Genomic DNA, 23,258 nt, shown 5'->3' with positions numbered 1-23,258 from the left:
TGTTTGTGGTGATGCTGCAATTTGGTTCCACCAAAAAAGGAAGAGAACAGAAACTTCTTTACTAACAACTTTGAATCAATTATGCAACAGTAGCAGTGCTACATGTGTCCACAGCTACATTTGCATGCATGTGTTTACATGTATGTGGGAACGTGTGTTTGTGTGTTATGCATATGCAAGTGAGTCAACAAATGCATAAGCACATGTTGTGTGTTTCATGTGTTTTTCTGACCCTGACCCTGTGATTAACTGCAGCTTCCTAAGTCTGGAAAATGAGCTCGAGACAGCCAGCGGCCAAAAGAGACATGTCTCTATTTTTAAACCACACTTTTATTTTCCATATGGATTCACCGCGAAAAGGCCCATTTAGAACTTCTCTGGTCTTCATCTGATTTCTGGTTTAACTTATCACCAGTTTATCACAAAATGAGACATCTGATTTTATTTTTCAAAAATAAAGAATATATATAGATGCAGAGGACTGACCGAATGAAAAACACTCCTGAGTAGTTTAAGTATTTCTTGTAGTGCCACAGTTCAAACATTAAATTTTAAAAATCAATATACAAATAGGCACCATTATGGAAATTAGCATAACTTAGCACAATTACATGGTATGTATGGCATAATGTCACTGTAATTACAGCCTGGCTTGCACACTAAAATAGCCAAATTCCGACCAAGAAAAATGTAAAGATACAGATAAATATCACACTGAAACAGGCTGATATGAATGATGTTTTAACTCTGATCTTTAGAATTACTTACTGGGTCTAAATCTACTCTCAGTGCAGTTAAACTTGAATATCCCTAATCTGCCTCCTCTGCTCTGCTTCTCCTCACTTCTCTATTGCAAATGTCAGGAAAGGCCCCAGGACTACAGGGGAGTGGGAGCTCTGTGTGTGTGTGTGTGTGTGTGTGTGTGTGTGTGTGTGTGTGTGTGTGTGTGTGTGCGTATGTACCATTGGTGCTATATTGTAAAATGTAAAAATAATGTAAAGATTCATCTAAAACACACAAGCAGAAACAAACACACTTAGAGTAAATGTACCCCTGAAGTTCATGCATGCGGGTGTAAGAGACAGTCTGTGGCGAAATATATGCTCTCTGCTAAAGCTAGTGTTGTTGGTGAGTGTAAATCTGCACGACCTGGGCTGAGGAAGGATGTTCCATGTTAGAAAAAGGAAGAGGAAGTGATCCATGAGCTGTGCCTTCTCCTTCGCTCCCCAACACAAAAACAAAGATGGGTGTGTGAGAGACTGAGTGTGTGTATGCTGTATTTTCTTGGGAGTTTCTCACCAAGATGACGGCTCGCCTCACTAAGTGGCCCCTGACCTTGTTGAGCTGCGAGTTGAGGGTCAGAAGCCAGAATCTAAATATGACGTGTGTGTGTGTGTGTGTGTGTGTGTGTGTGTGTGTGTGTGTGTGTGTGTGTGTGTATGTGTGTGTGTGTGTGTGTGTGTGTGTGTGTGTGTGTGTGTGTGTGTCTGTGTGTGCTCCTTGAGTAACACCACTGATTTTTGCTGCAGACATACATTTTCTCAGAATTAGGGCTGCCCCCAACTAAAGATTTTCATTGTTGATTAGTAGCTGTTAATTCAAGCCATTAGTGAACTAGTCTGTGCCCGTTTATAATATTAATTTCATTATTTAAATGTTCAAGATGTAAATTTTGCCACTAGGGGTCTCTTTCACATTAAAGCAACAGCAAAATACGTAGTTTGATGACAATGTGAAGCAGCGTCAGATCATAGTAGTTGTTTCACAGTTTAACAATCACTATTGCAGGTGAAAATCTATCAGACATGACTCAGACTGAAATCACGGTCATGGTCGAGGGTATATTAAACTTTTATCCACATTACATGTAGTCATGTTCGCCATCTTCTTTTCTCACTCTATGATGTATCTGAGATGTCATGGGTTTCCTGGAAGTTTTAGCAACTAGCTAACAATGGCTAGCAAGGAAATGCGCCGTGAAAAACAGATTTACAGATTTCTCTGGTTTGACCATTGTTGGGAACATTTGGGATAATGTAAGTACACAGTTCAACAAAATACATTACATATATCCAGCAATTCTAGACATATTAATGTGGTAATGTTACGTAATATTTCTTTAAATATATATTTTTGGGGCATGAATCGAGCCACATGTTAAATGTTAACGGCAAATGTCGTAATGACTCTGAATGTGTTGGAACAACCAGCAAGGGGATTGAACATTTTGTTCATTTATTTCAACACAGTATTTTCTCACACTAGTCTCATTGTTCAAAACACATGAATAAATAACTTCCAACTTCACAAAAACAAATACTTGCAGATTTATCAACACAATGGATGATATAAACTTACAAATCAACAAACTTGCTCCTCAACTACATCACAACTCCTGTCCACACCTGAACTTGACCTAGTCGGAGCTGCTGTAGATCACCTTGGTACTGTATTTCCTGTAGTCAAACTGCCCTCTGGCATCCTTGGAGGCTGTGTCCCAGTCTAATAGCTTACTAGCTAGTGGCAGTTATCACACAGTTAGCAACTGTGTTACAAGAGAAATGTCTGTGTTGCAACAATTCTGGGCGAAACAGCAAGGTGCAGCACCCAAATAGAGCTCGAGGTGTGTGGGGTTTTTTTTCTGCGACTGCTGGACAAATGAAAATTTGATCGACTAAGACTCGTGTCACCAACTAAAGTTTAGTCAACTATGAGGGGGGCAGCCTTTCTCTGAATAATGATGCATTCAGACCGTGAGCAATGTGATGAACATGACATCACATGTCCAGTCATTTCCTATAAAGAACTGAGGATGGGAGACACTCAGCTGATGTGCGGAAGGTCAACAAGCCACCACTGATTATTAGCTGGTTGTAAACAAGCCTCATTGAGAAGCACTTCAAGCACGAGGGCCCTTCACTGAAGTTTCTTTAGATGAGGATTGTCGAGAGTACTCTTCAGTCCACTGAGAGCTAGTCATCAGTTGTTTGGATGATGGCTTTATGTGGGTTTCTACATCCTGATATTGCTATTAGAGTGCTGATGATGACATGGTAGGAGTGTGTGTTGTTGCAGGACGCCCTGGTGGACTTCTAAAGTTTTTCTTTGTAATAAATGGACTGAGTATTTTCAGATTAGGACCTTTTGGTCAGGGCTGAGGATTGGTTTCGAAGAAACAATACAGCTTCAGTGTCAGGGGAGCGTGTGTGTGTGTGTGAGGGAGAAGAGACAGGCTTCAGTATCGAGGGAATAATAGAGGACATTGGATAAAGAGAAGTGAGAAAAATAAAAAGTGAAAAGCCTACATCATATGTGTGCAGGAGCCATTAGAAAAGAGAAAGCTCAGAGAGACTCCATATGACTAGCACATGGCTGCGGACGTCTGCTCCACTCACTTGTTATCCTGACAGACTGAAGACATTAAAAGTTGGAGGAAGTAAGAGCAAGGGAGACAGAGGGAGGAAAGGGAGGGAGGAGAGAGGGAGGGAGGGTTGAAAGAGGGGGACAGGGTGACTAAGTCAGGAGAAAGGGGAAGTCTTCAGGAAGAAAAAAGGGAAGGGAGAGGAGAGAAAAAGGAGAGGTTACATGTGGCTATTTGAGGTAGCCATTGAGTTATGGAGCGAGACAGAATAGCCGGTAAGTCGTGGCTTTTTCCAACTTATTTAGTTACTTTAACACAGAGAGGGTTTTCTTCAGGAGGGACTTTCTTTTGACTCTTTTCTTTGTTAGACTGCAGGGGAAGCAGTTTGTTAGCAGTGGCTGCAGTAAGCCACCCTGGCTGTGTTTGCTTTGGGCAGTTGGAGTGAGATCAGCCCTTTATGTGTCTGTGTGTCAACGTTACCTCTCAGACTGATTTCTCATATGTTTTCTGACCTGCAAGCAGACTTTTCAGACATTGTTTCTCTCATTCTCATTCAATGAACAGCCACAGCTAAGCTATTTCTGAATAGCTACCATATGCAGACAGTAAACCTTGATGTGCTGTCAAAGACAACTTCCCAGATTCAGGAAACATAATCTCCTCAGTGCAAAGTGGCTGCTGGGCTGTACAGTAATTGGCAGCCTTTGGGTCAGATACAGACATCCAGCTGACCCACATACACAGCTATAGGATCTGACAATAGATGGACGGAGTTAAACCTTCATGCCATCATCACATGGTTGGACTTTAAGCTGAGGCATCCAGTTGTCACATTAATTCTGACTGACACGGATGGTTTATTTTAAGTTAGCGGGGAGAGGAAGCAGAGCTCATATGTCAGCTAATATGATTTGGTTTTGGACAGATAGCAGACTCTTTTGAAGAATGTTCAGCATGCTTCAGTCTGTATACAGTACTTATATGTGGTGCTATAACTTAGTAGCTTCTAGCATGGAAATCATTTTTATTTACTTTAATTAGTTGTTCTTTATTGATCTTAATGTGTGGTTTGTTTAATGGAGATTCAGTGGAATTTCTGTTCAGGCCCATATGTGTCCAGTCTGCGCTGAGAGGATAAGACTAATCTAACATCTTACAGTGATTAAGGCTGGATGTCAAGCTGAGCGACACTCTGCAAATTAGCCTTTAATTCGACTGTTAATAAGGTGGCTGAGTTCAGAGAGCCGTATGATGCATACAGACACACCGGGCATGCATCTTTAATTATCACCACTGGGTGGCAGTGTTGCAGTGTCATTTTTGCCCTCCTTAGTGCAGCCACCATTTCCCTTAAGTTCTGTGAAATGTTCCATGTGGATGATTCATATTTTGCAGAATATTTTTCATGGAAGTTGGAAGATTTTAGTAAAGACTGGTGTCGTGGAGAGGTAAGGTGATGGAGCATTGTTTTTCCACCAAGAAAACACTGCTGGCGATTGAGGAAGTCCTGCATGGGCTGAGCTACTTCCTGGGTTTCAACCTGTGCTGTGTAGTTCTGTTTGGACCTGTTGTCTTGACAACAGCCATCGCCCTCTACCCCACCTGACCCGGATCCCTTCAGACTTTGTTTTGATAATGATAAAGCTGAGGCAATGGTGCATAGATGGCATTTTTAACCTCCTCATCTGCAACATCTTGACTTGGACTGACTCCTTCTGTCCTTTTCCTTGAGCCTGTTCAGGATTAAGATAATATGTTCAATATGACATGTGTCATCTGCCACGACTGTCACGTATGGTCACCACATTGACTTGTTGTTAGAGGCTAATTGGTGACACACTGCCGTTAAAATACAACAAAGGGAAAGAAAAACAAAGGATTCATCCTGGAAATGAGAGAAAATACTGTAGTTGTGTCATGCTGCTTGATGTCCTGCCAGTTTAACCGGAAGAAAATCAGTGTCCTGTCGGCAGAGTTGACACTAATTGCAGTATTTGTTTGGCCTGTTTTGCATCAATCTGACAACAATAAAAGCAAGATACAGTAGTTGGAAGTTGGGGATATCAAGTGGGACAGTTACAATGCTGTTCAGTTTTTTTTTGGAGAGTGCCGATTGGTATAGTCCTTTGGGAAACAAGTAGATTAAAACCTGCTTGTATTTGTATTTTCATGAAGACATCAAGGCCCGCAGTTATACTAAGTTTTGGCTTATGTTATATTTAGGGCTAGGTATCAGTTATCAATACTTTTAAGGTATCAGTTGAAGCCAGTACCAAGTAGTCTCCAAACTTCTTCAGTCAAACGATACCTGCGTTCAATTTTTGGTACCCAGATCTGGAAAAAAATGCAGATGGTTTTGCTTGTGGCCAATCACTGCAAGTGTTCTTCATACAGAAGAACCTTTGATAAAAGTTATCACATGAAATTTTAGTATCAATGTCACTTTGACGGCACTGATGTTGTAATATATGATATTGTAATTCAGTCCTAATACAGGGTTTTCATGTCATGACCCTCAAAATAGATACACATTAGACCACGGACCCCAATTTCAGACAACTTTGTCTTAAGAATTCCCTCCTTACATTTAAAGATTATGGATGCTCCTTGCAAGTAATTTCCCTGTTGATTAAACAGAATTTTAAATTTAGAATAGACTATTAGACAAAAAGTGTGAAAACACCCAAAAACAGTCAAAATTGAGCACAGTTTATTAACTGATAATGTTAAACATTGCCCGCCATCAATCACGTTCTTCAGTAACCAAATCATATTATAAATGCACTTTGCACTGTACATTATGAACATTGCAAATTATCATACAAAACATGACAAACATCTTAGAGGCAACAGTTAAGTGGCATTGTACATAAAGATATGAATAAATAGTTTAATTGATGCATATTTCTGGGGCCAATTAGCACGGGTGGAGACTCACAGGTATCTCTATTGAAGATAATAAAGTCTTAATAATTAAAAATTAGGATGAAAACTAGCATCTTTCTAAATTACAATCAAAATGGCCAAAACCTGTTTGTCTCTGAACCCCAGTTTGAAAACACTGTTCTAATTTACGTAATATTGTGATTCATTATGTATCACCTCGTTTATGAAAGGGCAACATTTTACTTATTTTAGTTCCTCTTGTTCTCCCCGTTCAGTGCACATGTAGTTAACAAGCTGTGTTCATAAAGGGCAGCACATAATGTTCACTCTTACAATTAAATTGGCCTTTAATTTAATGGTATGTGAGCTTTAATAGTACATGAACTCACAGTCTGTAACGGCTGCTGCTCTTTGAGTCTTTCTTTTTGCATGTGAATTTACAGTTTTAAAAGCACTGATGTATCCACCCAGATCCCTGTACGCTCTCACCCTAAAACTCACGTGCACAAAACTCCCACAAACAAACATGAACCTGGAGTTAGAGGAACTCAAGGAAATCAGCCAGCTCACCATGTTCCATAAAAGAAGTGTACAGGATATCCTGTATGAGTGAACGCCCCGCAGGTCTCCTCCCACCACCCTCCCAGCATCACCTCATATTGTTTCTTAGATTATTATTTAGTAATGATAAGTGAGGGAGCCGTGAAAACAGCCAGCACATGGAGTTCAGGAAACTGACTGGGAAGCCCCACCTTCAGTCGCTCCTCAGGGAGGATTTCTGACAGGTGAAATTATTCATCATGATGGAAACACAGGTCAAGCACGGGGTGATCTAACAGAGATAGATGAACTCTACAGTGAAAGCTCATTCTGGAGATTTTTAACAAGCAGCCGTGTTTGTGGTCAGCAAGGTGCAAACAGGAAATCAGCTAGTGTTAAAGTGTTCATACAGAGGCAAGCTTAGAGTGGGGAAGATGAACGTCACACACAACATACCAAAAGTGTTGCTTTTAATGCCGTAAGATTGATTTCTCTCCAATTTCTTGACAACTTCTTGACATAGTAATAAAGATAAATGGCCAGGATTTAAATATGGGGTAGGTGATTCTGGAGAAAGATGACTGGTTGTTGAGTCTCATTCCCAGATCGTCCAATACAGACATTATGGGTTGAAAGCTGGCTCCGATTGGTTGTTTTTGTTCAGGTGCCTTGGAATCTTAGTTATTTTTTATAAAAGTAATGTAGTGAACCTTTTAATTAATGCACTACAGGCTCACCATATTCGACATGTATTTTTAAAGATTTCCAATACAGTATAATCACAACAGTATAAAATTTTATTCAGAGTATTAAAGGAGAAATATGTAATGTATATTTACTGTGCTAAATCATGAAATGACCATGATGTGTCAACAGAGATGGAAAGGAAACATGGAAAGTTAGTACTGACTTCTCCACAACAAAGCTACAGCCAGCATGTTCTCGTTTTAAATTTCCATTGCGGTCCAGAAAAACTGTTTTGTTTTTTTGTGTTTTTGTTTTAATTAGAATTAAAATTAATGCCAGATGTTCACCAAATGACTTAGTGTTTATTTATGAGTTGTAAGAAATCATCAATAATCTTTCAGAAGGAATAGATGTTTTTAAAGGTTAAATTGAGAAAAATGTTGATGGAGTCTGGCAGGCAGCCACTGAACTCCAACTCCAGAGTGCATACTTTTAGAGCAGTTGGCTTTTGTTTTCAGCATAATGGGCTTCGATTATGACTCGTTGTCCCTTGTCATCGTTCAAGTATAATGTTGTACTTGTCTAGTGCTCCTGTCTCGTGTCCTCGCTGCCTGCAGGCAACCTGCCTGAGCTTCAATCTGGGGGACTATTTCAGATATTTGAGATAAAATATTTTGTCTTTGGCTCGATAAGTGACTCTACACATTATAGATTTCCAGCTAAGAATTAGCGGTGAAGGTGTGCACATTTTCTACAGTTGAACTTTTATGTGACACTTATATGCACCAAGGCATCTCAGACTCCATAGATGCCTGTTAAAAATGGCATTTATGCTCAGTGTGCTCCCTGCACAATGAGCAAAATCCAAGCCTTAAAACCACTGCAGTGATATTGCTGCCAGCAGAAATTGTCCACACAGCTTTTAGGCCAATTTAAAAACCTTACTATGAAAGAGTCAAGGATAATAGTTTTTCCAAAGAACTGTCATATTATTAAAAACATGAGTATAGTATGTGAGTAGTGGCATAGACTGAAGTGAGTTAAAGCAAGAGTTTATGAGCTGCAAATACCTACTCTCAATGAACTGCCTCTGCCCATCTACCCCCCTCAGTCTTACTTTTTGTTATGGAAACTATCGTTAGTATTTTCCCTGTATTCTTTCATTGGATTTGTGCAGCGGTTTCACTTCCCTCTTTAATTGCATGATATTTCTGCTGTGACAGCATGTTATTTAGGCTCCTCTACTGACTAAGCGACTTTATTCCACTAACATTCAAAAGTGTCAAACTCGGCACATGAAAGTCAAACTGATCTCCTGTAAAAGGTGTCATTTAGATGAAGGTTGAAACCACACACATTAGCTCTGATGAGTAAAATAGAACTAACACTCAAGCAGACAAGTTGGTTTTGTGCAATTTCCTGTCAGTAAATGTTTGTGGTTGTGCTGAATTCCTGTATGTCCGAAAGTAACCAAGCAACAAAGCCTTAACCTGGGGTATAATAATGTTTCCTCTTATAATATAATATCAATATACAAAATGAAGGGATTTACTTATTGGTGTATATAAGTTAGTGACATGTTACACAATATAATTGGTTTGTTCCAATGGCCACAAATTATTAGGCATGCTAGGGATGTGTACAATTAATAAAATTACAAAGCACTTACAGAGGGAAAAAAAGGAGCTATTGAAGGATAGATTATGCAGTGATTTTTTTAGGAAAAGTTAATTCTAGTAATTTCAAGGTCTTAAAGGACCAGTGTGTAGAGTTTAGGGTCCACCAAAGCATTTTTCCCAGCTAAAAAAGAGTGCTTTGTTGTCTGAGACACTTTAGTTGCTCTAATATAGAATACCCACAGAAGTAATGGTTAATATATATGTTACAAGTACCTAATTTCACGGATAGTTTGTGTTATCAACAAATACTGAAATGTAAAAATGTTGGCACAAGGTAGAGTGCTTGGCTCTGGCCCTTGCTCCAGATGAATGGAAGGCTGAAGCTCAAGGAGAGAGGACAGACCTGGAGATCTGCGTTGGTTTGTGAGATTGTTAGGGTGAGGAAACATCTTGGCAAGTACCTTCATTTTAAGTGAGCCCAGTTCAAGCAGTACTGTATGAGCAGGAAACAATTTGTGGTATTTGTCGTTCCTCTCCTCCACTGTGATTGGATGAGCTGGATGAAAAAACGACAGTGATGAGTGCCTGAAGTTGAACACTTCAACTCTCTGCAACCAGAGAAGAATGCCAAGTGCGCAGCGCTCATGCAGAAAAGAGTGTAAATATGTGGAGTGTGAAATTATTTAAAAACTCCACTGCAGATCGTAGGCCACTTCCACAATGTAGGCGGAGGTGATCATCATAGCTACACTATTCCCACAGTTAGGAAACAACACAGACACTCAGGTGGTCTGCTTTGCTCTTGAGAAGCTGCAGTTTCATTCACTGAAAAACTCAAACCTAAACTGTATCTTTACTGATAAACCGACAGCTTTACTGCTCACCTCTTCCTTCACTCAGCACATATTCAAGTTTACTCTCTGCCTCTTACTGCTGTTTGCTCTTTCCCATGCTGGCTCAACATGCTACACTATTCTGACCAATCAGAAATCTGCAGTGTTTGCAGACTTACCTTTATTGTTGAGACTAAACCTAAAATACTCCCAAACAGGAGCTCAGCTGCACTGCATTGTCCACCAGTAGAGAAGCTGACCTCTGGTGGTGTGTGCTGCACACTACAATACATCACCTTAATACATCTCCAGATAATTTTAACAGGAAGAGGAATGTTTGTATTTTTGATGGCACTGAAAATCATACCATCAGGATTTCTTAATATACTTAATACTTAATACCTTTATACTACTCAAGTCTATTTTCAAATTATTAAACACCAATAAAAACATTCTTATGAATATTATATGCAGTTTTTGCCATATTCTGCCCATAAATTCCCATAAATCTTATGCTACAAACTGACTAACCAAATCCCACAAAGATGAATAGGCTTAAATAATGAAATCTGACAGCTTCACTGTTGGAAACATTATATTACTTGGGAAACAACATTGTACACATTTTCTAAGTAGAATACACACTTACACAAACATAATTTGATATTAACTAGGTATAAAACAAGCACAGCTCCCTTAGCACCACAGAGATATGGGCTGAATAGTTTTGGTTAAGCAGATTTATCCTACAATGTGCAAAGGCCTCTGTGTTTACAGTGCTATTTCAGGGGCACTGAGACACACAAACACAAACACAACTGGTCACAGTCAAGAAACCACACAAACACATGCATGCACAGACACATATTCACATAATGTTACTCAAAGTGCAAACACACACATACACACACACATACACAGGCTTCTCCAGATGTTGTTTTGGAGCTTTCCCTCATTCTGACGCTCAGCTTTGCCTTGCAGCCAGCCCAGAGTGTGTATCCATGTTTAGATAAATACACACTGGCTGAGGGAGGTGTGTATTTCACACACCGTGTGTTTTGGTTTAATTGAGTACTACAGAGGCTTGTGGCATATGGTTTACAGTGCAGCCCACTTTGGGCCTGCATGAGCATGGGCACCAAGGGGCCACACACTTTGTTACATATAGTACCGTACAATACAGTGTGTGATATATATATATATATATATATATATATATATATACATATATGCTGCCACCCACAATCTAATGCAAAGATATATACATGAAAAGTTCTGGCTGTCTGGAAATTTGCAAGAGCAAAAAAGACGTCTAAGTGCAAGTAAATTTGTGAACTGCAGTTACCAACATCTCTGAAACTGTTCATTCTGCTGACAGAGATCTCCAAAATTCTGATCAGTCATACAAGTGTAAAATACAAAAGTACACAGTCTAAAAAGTAATTTAATGATCTGTTCTGGCACAGTTTAAGCAAAGTAATGGGCTAATTTTAAATGACAGAAGACATGTATTAGGAAAAATGTCAGAATATCTGGATGCTTTGTTGATGTGCCAAAAATAATACAATGCTTTTTTTTTTTGCCACACCTCAAAGTCTCTGTGCCGTCCTCTGGCCACCCCATGAATATTTTTCTAGATCTGCCTGTGTATTCAGGATACAGTAAATGCAAATGTTTTGTGCCACACTCTGTTCTATGTCCTAAGACACCTTTGCAGGAGTTGTATGAATTAACCAGACTGCACCATAAACACACCGTGTTATTCTGTGTTGCCATCGACCTCTCAGGTGTTAGGGTTAGGGGCCACTGGGTGGGCTTGGCATCCTATTAGTGCCCCTTAGAATGGAGCTTTTCATTCAAATGGGATTTCCCCCAAATACTTACAGGCTATAAAAGTGCCAGGCACCAGTGCAGTGCCTCTTTACTTCGCCAAGGGTGAAACTCTTTATGTGTTTTGTGATCTGATGTGATGTGATCTGATGTGTGAGAGTATCTTTTCTGGAAGTAGCCAACTTCCTGTTGCCCTTTTCTTAGTCTTAGGTTTCCTTCCAGTGCTGATTGAGGACCAGCTTATACATCCACAGTTACAACCTTGAAAGGATAGCAGATTTGGAGTTGTATGAGGTACTTATCCATAGTCAGTGTCAGTGTAGATACTGGTCAACATGCCCTCAGCTTGGAGGAAGCAAAGAGGAGTACCAGCACGGAAGCTAAATAGCATACTGCTGTGAACAGGATCAGCAGCAAAATGTATTTTTGCCAGGTACAGCGAGGCACATGGCATATTTTCACCACTTTACCTTGCTGTCAAACAGCCTTTTCCAATAGGAAACTGTCATTTTATGAACCAAGTATTTCTCTCTCACTCTCAACCAAACTCTGTGGTGAAGTCAACATTTTTACTTTGCAGAACTAAGGAGGTGCTGGTTTCCCGCTGCATCAATCTGTTAGTTTGTTTATGATATTGTGTGACTTGGGTGAATCTGAAGTAACCTTTTAAAATGCAGAAGTCACAAACTGACTGATTAAGGCAGCTTTAGATCAGCAACTCCTGTGTTCTACAAGGTAAAATGACTGATTTTGCCAATGGAGTCTAGTGAAGTGAAAGACAGCGACATTTATTTATAAAATGTCAATTTGTTCTTGGAAAAGGATGTCTGACAGCAACGTGAATCTGTGAAAATATTCTAAATATGGCATGCATTTAAACACTGATATTGATCATTTTAGGTGGACCTTTTTTTAAGTTGCTAAAATACCTTTTGTTGCTGACCCAAAGTCCAAAGCAGTGCATTGCTTAGCTTCCATGCTGATACTCCTCTCTGCTTCTCCAAACTGGGGGCATGCTGACTATAACTGTCAATAAGTACCAGATACAACCCCACTTAAAATTATCCAAACTATCCCTTTAACCACTCACATGGAAATGACCTAGAATCGGAGGCGATTCATCACAAGCCTCATTTGCAGTCACGTCTGGCTCTGAACAGGAAGCTGTGAAAAGCCGCTCACTCATGACCAATCAGTACTTACAGTGATAGCATCTCTATTTGATTGTTTCTGCATGAGATTCATGGATATGAAATACTGTAGTACATCCCACAGGGACACAGAGAATGTGGTTAAGTAAATGCAAGGCCAACTTTGATATTTCATCACTTAAGATTATTTTATCAACATCTTTTCAACAGCGTTTCTCTGTCACCCCCTAAGAACAGTCTCTGAATTGGCCAGAGGACAAGAACTGTAACCGTACCCACCACATCAAAAGCCGGCTTGTCGTCGGCGTCCCTCCCAAAAGAAATGCAGCAGTCCTATGTTACCTGATGTGTCCACCAAGCTCAAATTCCCATGTGCTCCCTGGTGTCACAGAAGGCGGGTTGGTGCATGAATCACCCTCTGATTCCCCAGAGGCCACGTCGTCGTATATCCCTAATGTCAACTTTGTCCAGGAAGCCTTTCAGGTTTTTCTGTCGCATGAAAGCAGCTACTACAGAAGTGACCGCACTTTAATTAACATGCCAGCCAGTTTGCAGAGGCTGTTTACTCAAAACTGAAGCCTCAAACTCTCACTTAAACTGTGGTCGCTCTGTAGCTGTGACAGAGTGAAACTGGCCTGCCCTTTGAGAGCCACGGTTGTAACAGAGTATTACGTGTGATTGCAGGTCAACTTGGTTAAACTGACTGTGTGACAGGTCGTCCACTTTCACTGTCAGAGCTGCTCAGAGGCTGAATGAGGAAATCAGACCTGAGAGCCACTTTGGTTGAAAAAAAAAAAGTCTTGAGGAATGACAGGGGTCTGTTGTCTGCGTGAATGCTTGTGCGTGCATGTATGAGTGTGTGGGGGGCAGGGGAAACACACACACACACACACGCACACACTCACACAGGACATGAGGGAGAAGAGGGGGAGTGTGTTTCTGGCAGGGGAGGAGACGGGAGGAGGCTTGCCTTTTCGCTTTCTCTGACGTCTACATGCAGCGATACAGAGAAGTTAGTGGGTAGTCAGAGAAAATAAGTTGCTCCTTTAAGAGAGTTGTGGACTTGTTTCTCATTAAATCTATTTTGAAATTTGCTCAGAATTAAAAGTGAGCTACTTTAAAGGTAGAAAGAAGAAGAAGTTGCCTGATAACATGTCTGATTCTGGAGTCAATCCACACTTGGAGGGAATTATTTCTGATTTTGAAGGTTCGTAATTTTGTTTTCTGTCAAAATTATACTGAATCTGAAAACTGTTGATATTAACAATATTGTTTCCCTTATACTTATACTGTCCTTGTACAGCATGTTTTATGGTAATGTGTACACTGAAAAATGGCAGCTTCTCAGATGTAAATATTTCCTGATTTCTTTAGTCCTCTGTGACAGTAAATTCATTATCTTTGAGTTGTGGACAAAACAAGAGATTTGAGGATTTGATGCAGGATTTGAGGAGGTTTTTTCCACAATTTTTCACAAATGTTCACCACTTTCCAACATGTTATTAGCCAATCAACTAATCGAGTGATCAAAAAAAGAATTTATAGATTAATCGATAATGACAATAATTGGTAGTTGCAGCCCTGTTGTCACATGCAACCATTCAGTTTTCAAGTACCTAATAATAAGGTTCACATTTCACTGTGACCAAGTTTTGAAATCCAATTTTTGGGAGTTTTAAAATGAAAAAGATTAAAGTTTATCTAAACAAGAAAAGTAAATTATCACAACAAAAGATTATAAGTTGGCACAACTTTTTAGGTTTATCTCAAAACTTAAAAGTTTGATTCAAAACTCAGAAATCTACTGAGTGCATTTGCCTTGAAATTATAAATTTTTGCAACGTTTTTATTTACAGTGCACTGTGGGTGTCTCTTATTACAGTGTGTTAAAAACATGGTGGTGAGCATATGTTAGCCAAGTCCCTGCAGCCTATAGCCTGTAATTGATTATACCCAAAGTTACGTCAATAATAGAAACAAACACAGCACTGACACCAGACTATTCCAGCACCGGAAAGCTTTCAGCTGAAAGAGGGAGACAGTGGAAACCTCAGCACTAAGAGCTAACATCTGTCTAACCCTCTTACAACACTCACAACTGTGTCTCTCCTTTGTTTGCTAAGCCAGTGTGGAGCTGGCATTAATTCTCTTTGTCCACCTCTTCCTCTGCCATTCTGTGTTTCTTCCTTCCACACTTCTTTCTTTCCTGTTCCTCCTCCGGTCAGACTGGGCTCCTCCAGCTGCTCTTTGGCTTGATGCTCGCTGTGAGATGCTGACAGCAGAAGTCAGAAACAGTTCAAAGTCTCAACAGCTCATGGGAAGTTCTCTATTTTAAGCCACATTTCAGTGATTGAATAGTTCAGTATAACAGTTTACATTTATTAATTTAATAATCAGTTGACTTCGGTTTCAGATTTTTATATAACAGTTTTTAATAGCTGCAGTCTTGCTTTAATCCAGTTAAGAACAAGGAACTCTTTGTTTTTTATCTGGTTTACTTTGCTTACGTCTTTAGGAAAACATGATTAGTCTTTTTCAATTTTGTGGACTGGTTAACATGTCTGACTCTTCCCATTTTAATTTTTACTAATGCTGTGGCTGTTTATGGAAACATCTTACTGCTATCACTTGTGATCAGTGAGAGGGGGGTTAAAGGTGCAATGTGTATGGCTAGAATTTAAAACATTATTAACAGAATATAAAGGAGTGACAGTTATGATGTCTATATACTGTGTTGCCAAGAAGTCAGCATGCTAACCAGCTAGCTCTGGCCCATCCTGTCTGGTAAGACCACTTTGTGCGTGAACAGGCAATAGACCTATTCCCAGCTGAGAGATATATGTGAGTGGCAAGGTTGTTACTTTCACAAGCTCTCTTAGCTTTTATAGTCCAATAAACAAAATAAACTGACATAATGTCAAGAAAGGAATTTTTTTTAATCTGTTCACCTTCCAATTTTCTCTTTTTTATTGAACTAAGACAAGCTTCTTGTTCTCAACAGAAACAAAATAAAACTCACCAAAACCACCTTTTGGTTGGTCTTTCCACTGTTCAGCAACCACTTAATCCGGTTTGATTCAAAATGAACCCTTAAGTCACTGCGTTGGATGTGAAAATATTCCGGCTCCCAGCTGCCTCTGATGTCTGCCCTCCCTCCCACTCCTCTATGCTTCGTGCCCCTCTTGCCCTCGTCTACCATCTTCATCATCTCCACAGTCAGAATCATTGTTGGACCTGCTGTAAATCACCTCGGTACAGCAAGCTGGCCTCTGTCTGCCTCAGAGGCTGTGTTTGGTTCTGGTCTGGTCGTGTTCACTGAGAGGCCGTTGAGCCATGGTTCTGTTGCCCGTAGTGTAAACACAGTCTCCCAGTGCACCGAGCTGCAGGTGCAGCCAGACCCAAGTCAGCTGAGGGCCACTAGCTCCTGGGCTAACTTAGCCAACACCAGCTAACAAGCCAGCTACAGCCAAAGATAATTACAGTGCGAGTATAGTAATATAGTGACCAGTAGTTAGCAGTTACTCTGTTGATATGCTGCCTCCCATTTATTTGGAGTTACATTTTTGACTGTAGCCATATTTAACACATTGCCCCTATAACGAAGTGCTGGTTGGATCGTCATACTTCTCTCAAGCTCTCTCTAATTATTTTTCACACAGCTACTTCTATCATATTTTTTTGTGCAACATCATGAAAGACAGTGAAAGAAGTGTGTGGCCTTATCCTTGTGTGAATGATTAGCGTGTCTCGCATCTCTATGATGATCAGCTTTTAGGCCTGCCTTTGAGTACACACCATACGAACCAGGTCATTTCAAGCATTTCTTGTTCAACATATATAGTCAACGGAAAACATGACATGGGCTTTATTTTTTGAATTGAAGATTATAATATTAGATTATATGAAGTACTAATATCAACCTTGTGCTCAGACAGCAGTGGCCAGGCGATATCATATGCTAGCAGACATCCATGTTAAGTAGTTTATTCAGTGTGATGTAAGAAAGCATTAAAGCCAGACAGGAACAGATTAACTCCTAAATGAAGTTAAAGTCAATCAGGTTCCTCCCTCTATGTAATTTTTAACTTTATCAAACATAACATTCAGTATGTACCTACTGTCTACATGAAGAAAGCACTTGCTGAATTCAGTTCCCAATGATGAATATTATATCTCACCGGTAGATTGTACTGGTTAGTATTCTCTTGTTTTCATGCAGGACAGAAACAGCTGTGGAGAGAGGTGCAAAGCAAACACTTGACTAAGTAAATCCTCATTTTATTCCACATCATTATGTTTTCCAGTGCATTGCTCTGCACTGTATCTCACACTGAGGAGGAAATGGGCACAGAGAGGAACAGCCAGTGTAATTGGAGAGCACACTGAAGATGTAATAATGCCTCTTGGATGGACTTGTATGGGACTATTATGGAAAATGGATGATAGAAACCACCATAACAACTACACACTGAAACAATATTATGGTCTTCTAAAAGGTAGAAAATGTCTCAGCTGAATCTAAATGTATGAGTCACTAGAGAATAAGCCCAGAATAAGCCCATATTTGTATATTCAGAGACTTTGTGCAGTCACACATGGGCTCCTGCTTATGTTTGCCAACCTAAACTGAGCTCTGAGTCCAATCCAAGGTATTTTGTACTGATTATCTGCTTAAAGGTGCCATGTTGCTGCTCCAGTGGGGCATTGGGACACTGAGAGGAAATGAACATAGAAGTGGAGAGAGTGCATGTGTGTGGTACAATTTATAAACCTGGCAGGGAGGCCAGTGTGTTATTAAGTTGGTTCCAGTGGGTCATGTGCGTAAATACAACACATTCTTAACAGTTCTCAGAGGTCCTGTTCAATCTAAGAAATATATTAAATCACGGTTGGCAGAAAAAATATGTAAGGCATCGCTAATATGACTGTGTTTAGTGCTAGTTATATAAAGATTGGATTTTTGTATGTGCTGTATGTAATATTAAAGTGTACAGGCCATTAAGCTGAATATTTTGTTAGTGCATCCATCTCTGCTCCATCTACCATAAGTACACGCATACATTTACACACATGGACATTAGAGATGCACAGAGATGTCATTGTCTGTGTCTGTATCTATTCAACCAATAAAATTATCTGTATCTGTATTCAGATAGAAGACCAGAAGTGGGGCTGCTTATACCAAAGGTCACCTTAAAGTGGGCTAATGTTATTTTTCCTGGCCTAATTTTCATTGGCAATGGAATTGTTGTTGCCTTCAGAGCATCACTTTAGTATAATATTAGCATATAATTGATAGTGAAACATATTTCTGCATTCTTATACCATCACCACCCCTAAACTAGCCTGGGAACACTGACCAGTTGGTTAGAACTAGGAAAATGAAGTTTTACAGATTCAACAAATTTTAAACATTTTCTCACTGAGCCTGAAGTTACTAATTCATCACATGTTTAATCTTCTCTGCATCGGTCCATGTTGCCAACCACTTTCTCTCCTCCACACGCACTTTTTCAGACACTGTGTGTTCAGGTGTTAAGTGGAATGTGGACACTGTCTTTATGCGTCACTGGTCACTGATGTAAATCAATCTGTTCATGAAGTGGTCAGTTAACCAGTGCTTGATCAAAGCTGCAGAACAAGGCTTTACCTGTCAAAGGTTGTGGACTAAAGAGCCTGGAGCTATAAGCACCAGGTTGGCTATTCAACAGCTGCCTGAATGTGTGTGTGTGTGTGTGTGTGTGTGTGTGTGTGTGTGTGTGTGTGTGTGTGTGTGTGTGTGCTCTAAAATCTCCAATCAGGGGTGAAATTAGCTCTCGGGCCTGATTAGGAATCCTTTTAAGCATCTGGCACTTCAACGTTACTTAGACAAATTTTAACATTTTGACAGATCTGCACCAACTTACCTCCTCTGTCACCCGTCTTCCCTCTTTACCTCAAGCACTCCCAGAATTCCTTTGTGCTGGACACCGGGTGTCGGCCAGACCAGGAGGGAACCACACAGTAAATCTGCCACAGTCGAGCTGCTCTGCTGCTGGTCAGCATTAGTAAACCCAACATCATCAGTGGGCAGTAAGAGGAAACGTGTGTTTGACAGTGTAGCATTAAGGTTTCGTCTGACCAAGCAGAATTCCATAGTGTGAAATTTAATCGTTCGTTGTTTGGCCTTGTCTTGTCAGATATTATGTTTTTCCTGGTTTGACCACATTGACTTGTATTCTGTGGCTACTGACATCAGATAAACTGCACTGTGTAGAAAATGGTTTTGTATAACCAGTGTTTGACAGAGAGTTAACTGTCTCGATCACATGACTTATTGCCTGAGGCTAGAATTACTAGATGGATTAGGAGTTCAAGGCTGTATACACTACAGTACATCATTTATTAATTAAAGGACCACTGGTGTAGTGGGGCTTTTTTTTTTCTTCAGTTACAAATTTGTGAGGTTGTCTAATCAACTAAATTATTTGTGTTTGTAGATACAAAGTAGAGCCGGGAAAATTCACTAATCATGGGCTGAATCTTAAGCTAAATAAACAGAAGAGAAAACAAGGCTTTAATTTGAAAAGGCATTTATTTCTAACTTCCCCTGCTTTGTAATATTCTTGATATACTTTCATGTTTTCCGACCAGATCTTGTTTGCTGTGTTACATGAAGTTTGACTTAGCTGCTGTTTGCTGTTAATGCAAAGTTAACACTTTGTATATTTGTTTCACGTTAAAAGCCTTCCAGCAGTTCAGGGATGCTTCACTTTCCTGGAAGACTTTTATTGTGAAAGATCTGTAGAAAGTTTAGAGATTCATGATCAGCAGCTTAACATTAATCATCAGAATGTATGAATCAATAACAGTGTAATATAAACAGATTATACTGAGCTCACATTGTTTGCTGACCTTTATTTTAGATTTTATGTGATATAACATTGATATCATTACATAAATTCTGAGGGATTTTCCATATTGTAATACATGTACATGTACCATGGTTTGTATAAATTTGAACTGTCCTGCTCTCAATTTTTCTGAGCTCATATGACAGTCCCAGATGTTTGACATGTAATATCAGTGCATCCATCTGTTTGGTTTGGAAGCTTTTCCTGCTAAAAAAAACCTCATATATTCCAAAAGAAGAGACATTCCTAAGATATTTTCATACTATAGAGATGTTCAGTGACAGCAAAGTATTAAATCAAGAATATTTGACTTTCTTAGTCCAGCTCAGGCCCAGAAAAATATCTTCTTGATTCTTTTTAACTGGATAGAATACTACTCCCTGTAACTTTGTCTGGGAAAAACACTTAACGCTATGTTTAACGTATCAAAGTTAGAAGTACTAATTATGCAGTAAAATAGTCCCAAGTTAGTGTTTTACTTCTGCAGCATCAGAAGTTAACACCTTTTTTGCTTAAACATTTTGCTTCTTTGGTTCTTTGTCCATTAAATTAATATTTTTGACTCACACTCCACTCTTTCTGTCTTGATTTCATTTGATTATTTCCCACTTGACCTTAGTGGATGGATCTACTTGAAGTGGTGGAGGTAGCCTACTGACAATTTTTGGACCATTTAACCCACAATCTGAGGGGTTGTTCCAACATCAAGTGCGCCGCCTGCTGCGGTTTGATGCAGTAAAGGGAACCTGTCTCTGTCTGAGATGTAGTGGAGCAGAAGTATTAAGTTGCATAAAATGGAAATGCTCCAGAAAAGTATCACACATTTGTAGTACAGTAGTGAGTAAATGTACTTACATTCCATCACTGATGCAAAGTAACAAAATGCACGGGTGTCAGTCATGATTATGATTTTTGTTATGATAATGACGTTTTTTGTACACACCATCAGCATCACATAACTTCAGCTGTAGTGCAATGTTAGCATACCTAATCTATGTTTACTGCTGTCAGTCCAACCTAATATCAGTGATAGTAAGCACAACTTTGTCTTGACCTGTTTTAACCTCCTAGCCTGAAACCTCTCTGCCTCTCTATCTCCAGTCTTCCTCCCTTTCCCCCCTGTCTCTCTGTTTGTTTTCCTCCCTCTAACTCTTGACTATCTCCTTTTAGTGCATCTGTGCTGAGATGATACTGAATGCGTTGTGAAATTTGTTCATTGGTTGGGATGTCCTTGGGAGAAAAGTGATGACACTGATGATAAAGAGGCAGTTTTAGCGTAACACCTGGGCTGCATTAGGACAAATGACCATGAACCAAAAGTAAGGATACAGCTGCCTCCATCTTTGTTTTTGTTGCGCCAATAATCCGGTGCTATATTGTCTGTGCTGCATTATCTACCCACATGAGACCCTGTGAGATCCTGGACTCTGGGCGGTGATAGGTAGTGGAGGGAGACTCCTGGCTGCTGTTAATGAGGTTCCTCAGAGGTAGACTGGACCTCTAGTTTCCAGCTCATAGTCTGGGAATGCTGTTTCACTGGGAACGATACTCCTTCATCCATCTGTCAGTCCCACACTCATGCACAAATACTCTTCCTAATGCTCCGTGATCCTATCCTGTACTTATGATATTCATGCAAAGAATACCCTGGATGGAAGTAAAGACCTATTCCCCCTTTTTTTTCGGCTGAACAAGAGAGAGACGGGAGTCTGTGGGAAGAAGTGTGATCCTTAAAAACATAGGAGCTGAGTGATCAACTGAGTGAGCCATGCCCTGAATGCCTTTTTTTCCATTCTCTATATTCCCAGACAACATTAAAGCACAGAAAGATTCAAATTCACTTCTGCTCTTAAATCATGTACGCTCGACTGCATGGTCTCTAAACACAAACAAATGGCTCGAGAGGAAAGCACTCAAGTTCTCTGCTGTAGTCCCTTGCCTGAGGGCACATAATCACAAAGCAGCCAAGAACAGAAATACTAATCTAAGCTCACTTAACAGGTCACTGGCAAAACAACGTCTCGGTTCAGCTCTCTTATTTTGTCAAGAGTTGTGAATATGGATCCTGATATCCCACCATGTTCAGCTTTAGTTCTCACATTTACATCTCTTCCAAAATGTAACTAAAGTCTACAGCATGTGTCAAGAGATGTTAGAGTGTGCATGGTTACCTAAAGTGTTGCAGCTCTCAGAGGAGGTTAAAATGAGTGCTTGCTCGCTGCACAATGCAGTCTTAAAGTGTGCATCGCAGCCTTTCAGCTCCTTATGAAATCTGCAGACCAATTCTGGCAGACCAGCTTATTCTGGAGTTGAAAGTAGCCGCAGCCTTGGACTCCCTCTCAGCAATCATAAAACACAAGACAGAGGAAAGCATTGGTAACTAAGAAGGACACAGTTCACTGCCAATATGGGTTTGGATACCACTTACAAATTGCAAGTTTATTGTGCGTAATTTTTTTGTGTGTGCATCTATCAAAAGATAGATTTTAGAGCTCTTTTATGGTGCCTTACTGGATAATGAACTCAGTTCTCATCAGAACTTTAGCACAGAAAGAGGCGAAGGGAGTGTGAGAAAATGACTGTGAAAGTGGGTATGAATGGCTGTTTAATGTGTTTCTAACACTAATATAAGGCAGGGTTGCACCAACAATAGTTAATTTTTTAACCCAATTAAATCATGGTTTTACTTTGTTGAACCAAATTTTTAAACTACCTTAAAATGAAGTTAGATTAAATTTAAATGTCTCTTTAAACCTTTAGTTTTTACTCTAAACCTTGATTAAATTTAATTATGTTGTGCCAAAACTTTAAACTTACACTTGATGATGTGTAAAGTTTAAAATGGCTGTCTCTTTGAGATGGATCGAGCAAAATTATCAAGGTCCTAGAGGGGGACTGTCCTCTAAGACGTTCAGGCACAGACTCATCACACTTGAGTTTCATGATGCATGTCTTCTTTCTTTCACTGCAGTTGATCCGTAAAACAGTCTGCCATGTTTTCACAGGCAGTCTCTTGTTTTCTAACTGTGCTGTTGTCTGTTTTTAATCTTCTATTATTGATCCATTAGTTCTGCCAACATGTTTTTCACTAAGGAGGGGAAATTAGAGCTTCCCTGCAGAGCTACCATGAGTAAGCTAACTGGGCTAACTGTTAATGGTCTAACATCTTTTTGTGCGTATTAATGGACACTTCATGCTTTCTGCACATAATGTAGGTACTGTACAACTAAAGCTAAAGCTATCCTTACAGCCCTAGCAACATGTATGAAACCAGTCTTCTATAGTGCAAGAATGCAAAAGATGAAAGGTAACCACACTTTAAGGTCTCAATAAAGGTTTTACAGGGAGTGGTGGGGGGTTAAGGAGATTTGTAAAATAAATCACCATAAACTCCAAGGCGAGAGTGCAGATCCATTTATCGTCGTGGTGTACAAGAATGTCCTTGGTGTGTCCAACCA

General features: G+C 39.8%; 1 protein-coding gene across 3 annotated transcripts in view; it reads left to right on the top strand.

The window, feature by feature from the left end:
* The window catches only part of septin9b (septin 9b), a 104,444-nt gene that overhangs the window by 17,947 nt on the left and 63,239 nt on the right, over positions 1-23,258 (top strand). The window contains exon 1 of one of the 3 annotated variants that reach the window (XM_084715610.1): positions 3,507-3,636. The exons of 1 other annotated variant lie outside the window; for it this stretch is intronic. In XM_084715610.1, the coding sequence (XP_084571736.1) occupies positions 3,615-3,636 (22 nt within the window). In that variant the 5' untranslated portion in view covers positions 3,507-3,614. Of the gene's footprint in view, positions 1-3,506; positions 3,637-13,934; positions 14,115-23,258 lie in introns of those variants that run through there. One more of the 3 variants, XM_084715609.1, reaches the window with a different exon arrangement.

This window comes from Lutjanus erythropterus, chromosome 3 (assembly GCF_056507025.1).
Source record: "Lutjanus erythropterus isolate fLutEry1 chromosome 3, fLutEry1.hap2, whole genome shotgun sequence".
Taxonomy (NCBI): domain Eukaryota; kingdom Metazoa; phylum Chordata; class Actinopteri; order Lutjaniformes; family Lutjanidae; genus Lutjanus; species Lutjanus erythropterus.
The sequence above is the reverse complement of the archived record's forward strand: the minus strand, read 5'-3'. Positions and strand labels throughout refer to the sequence as shown.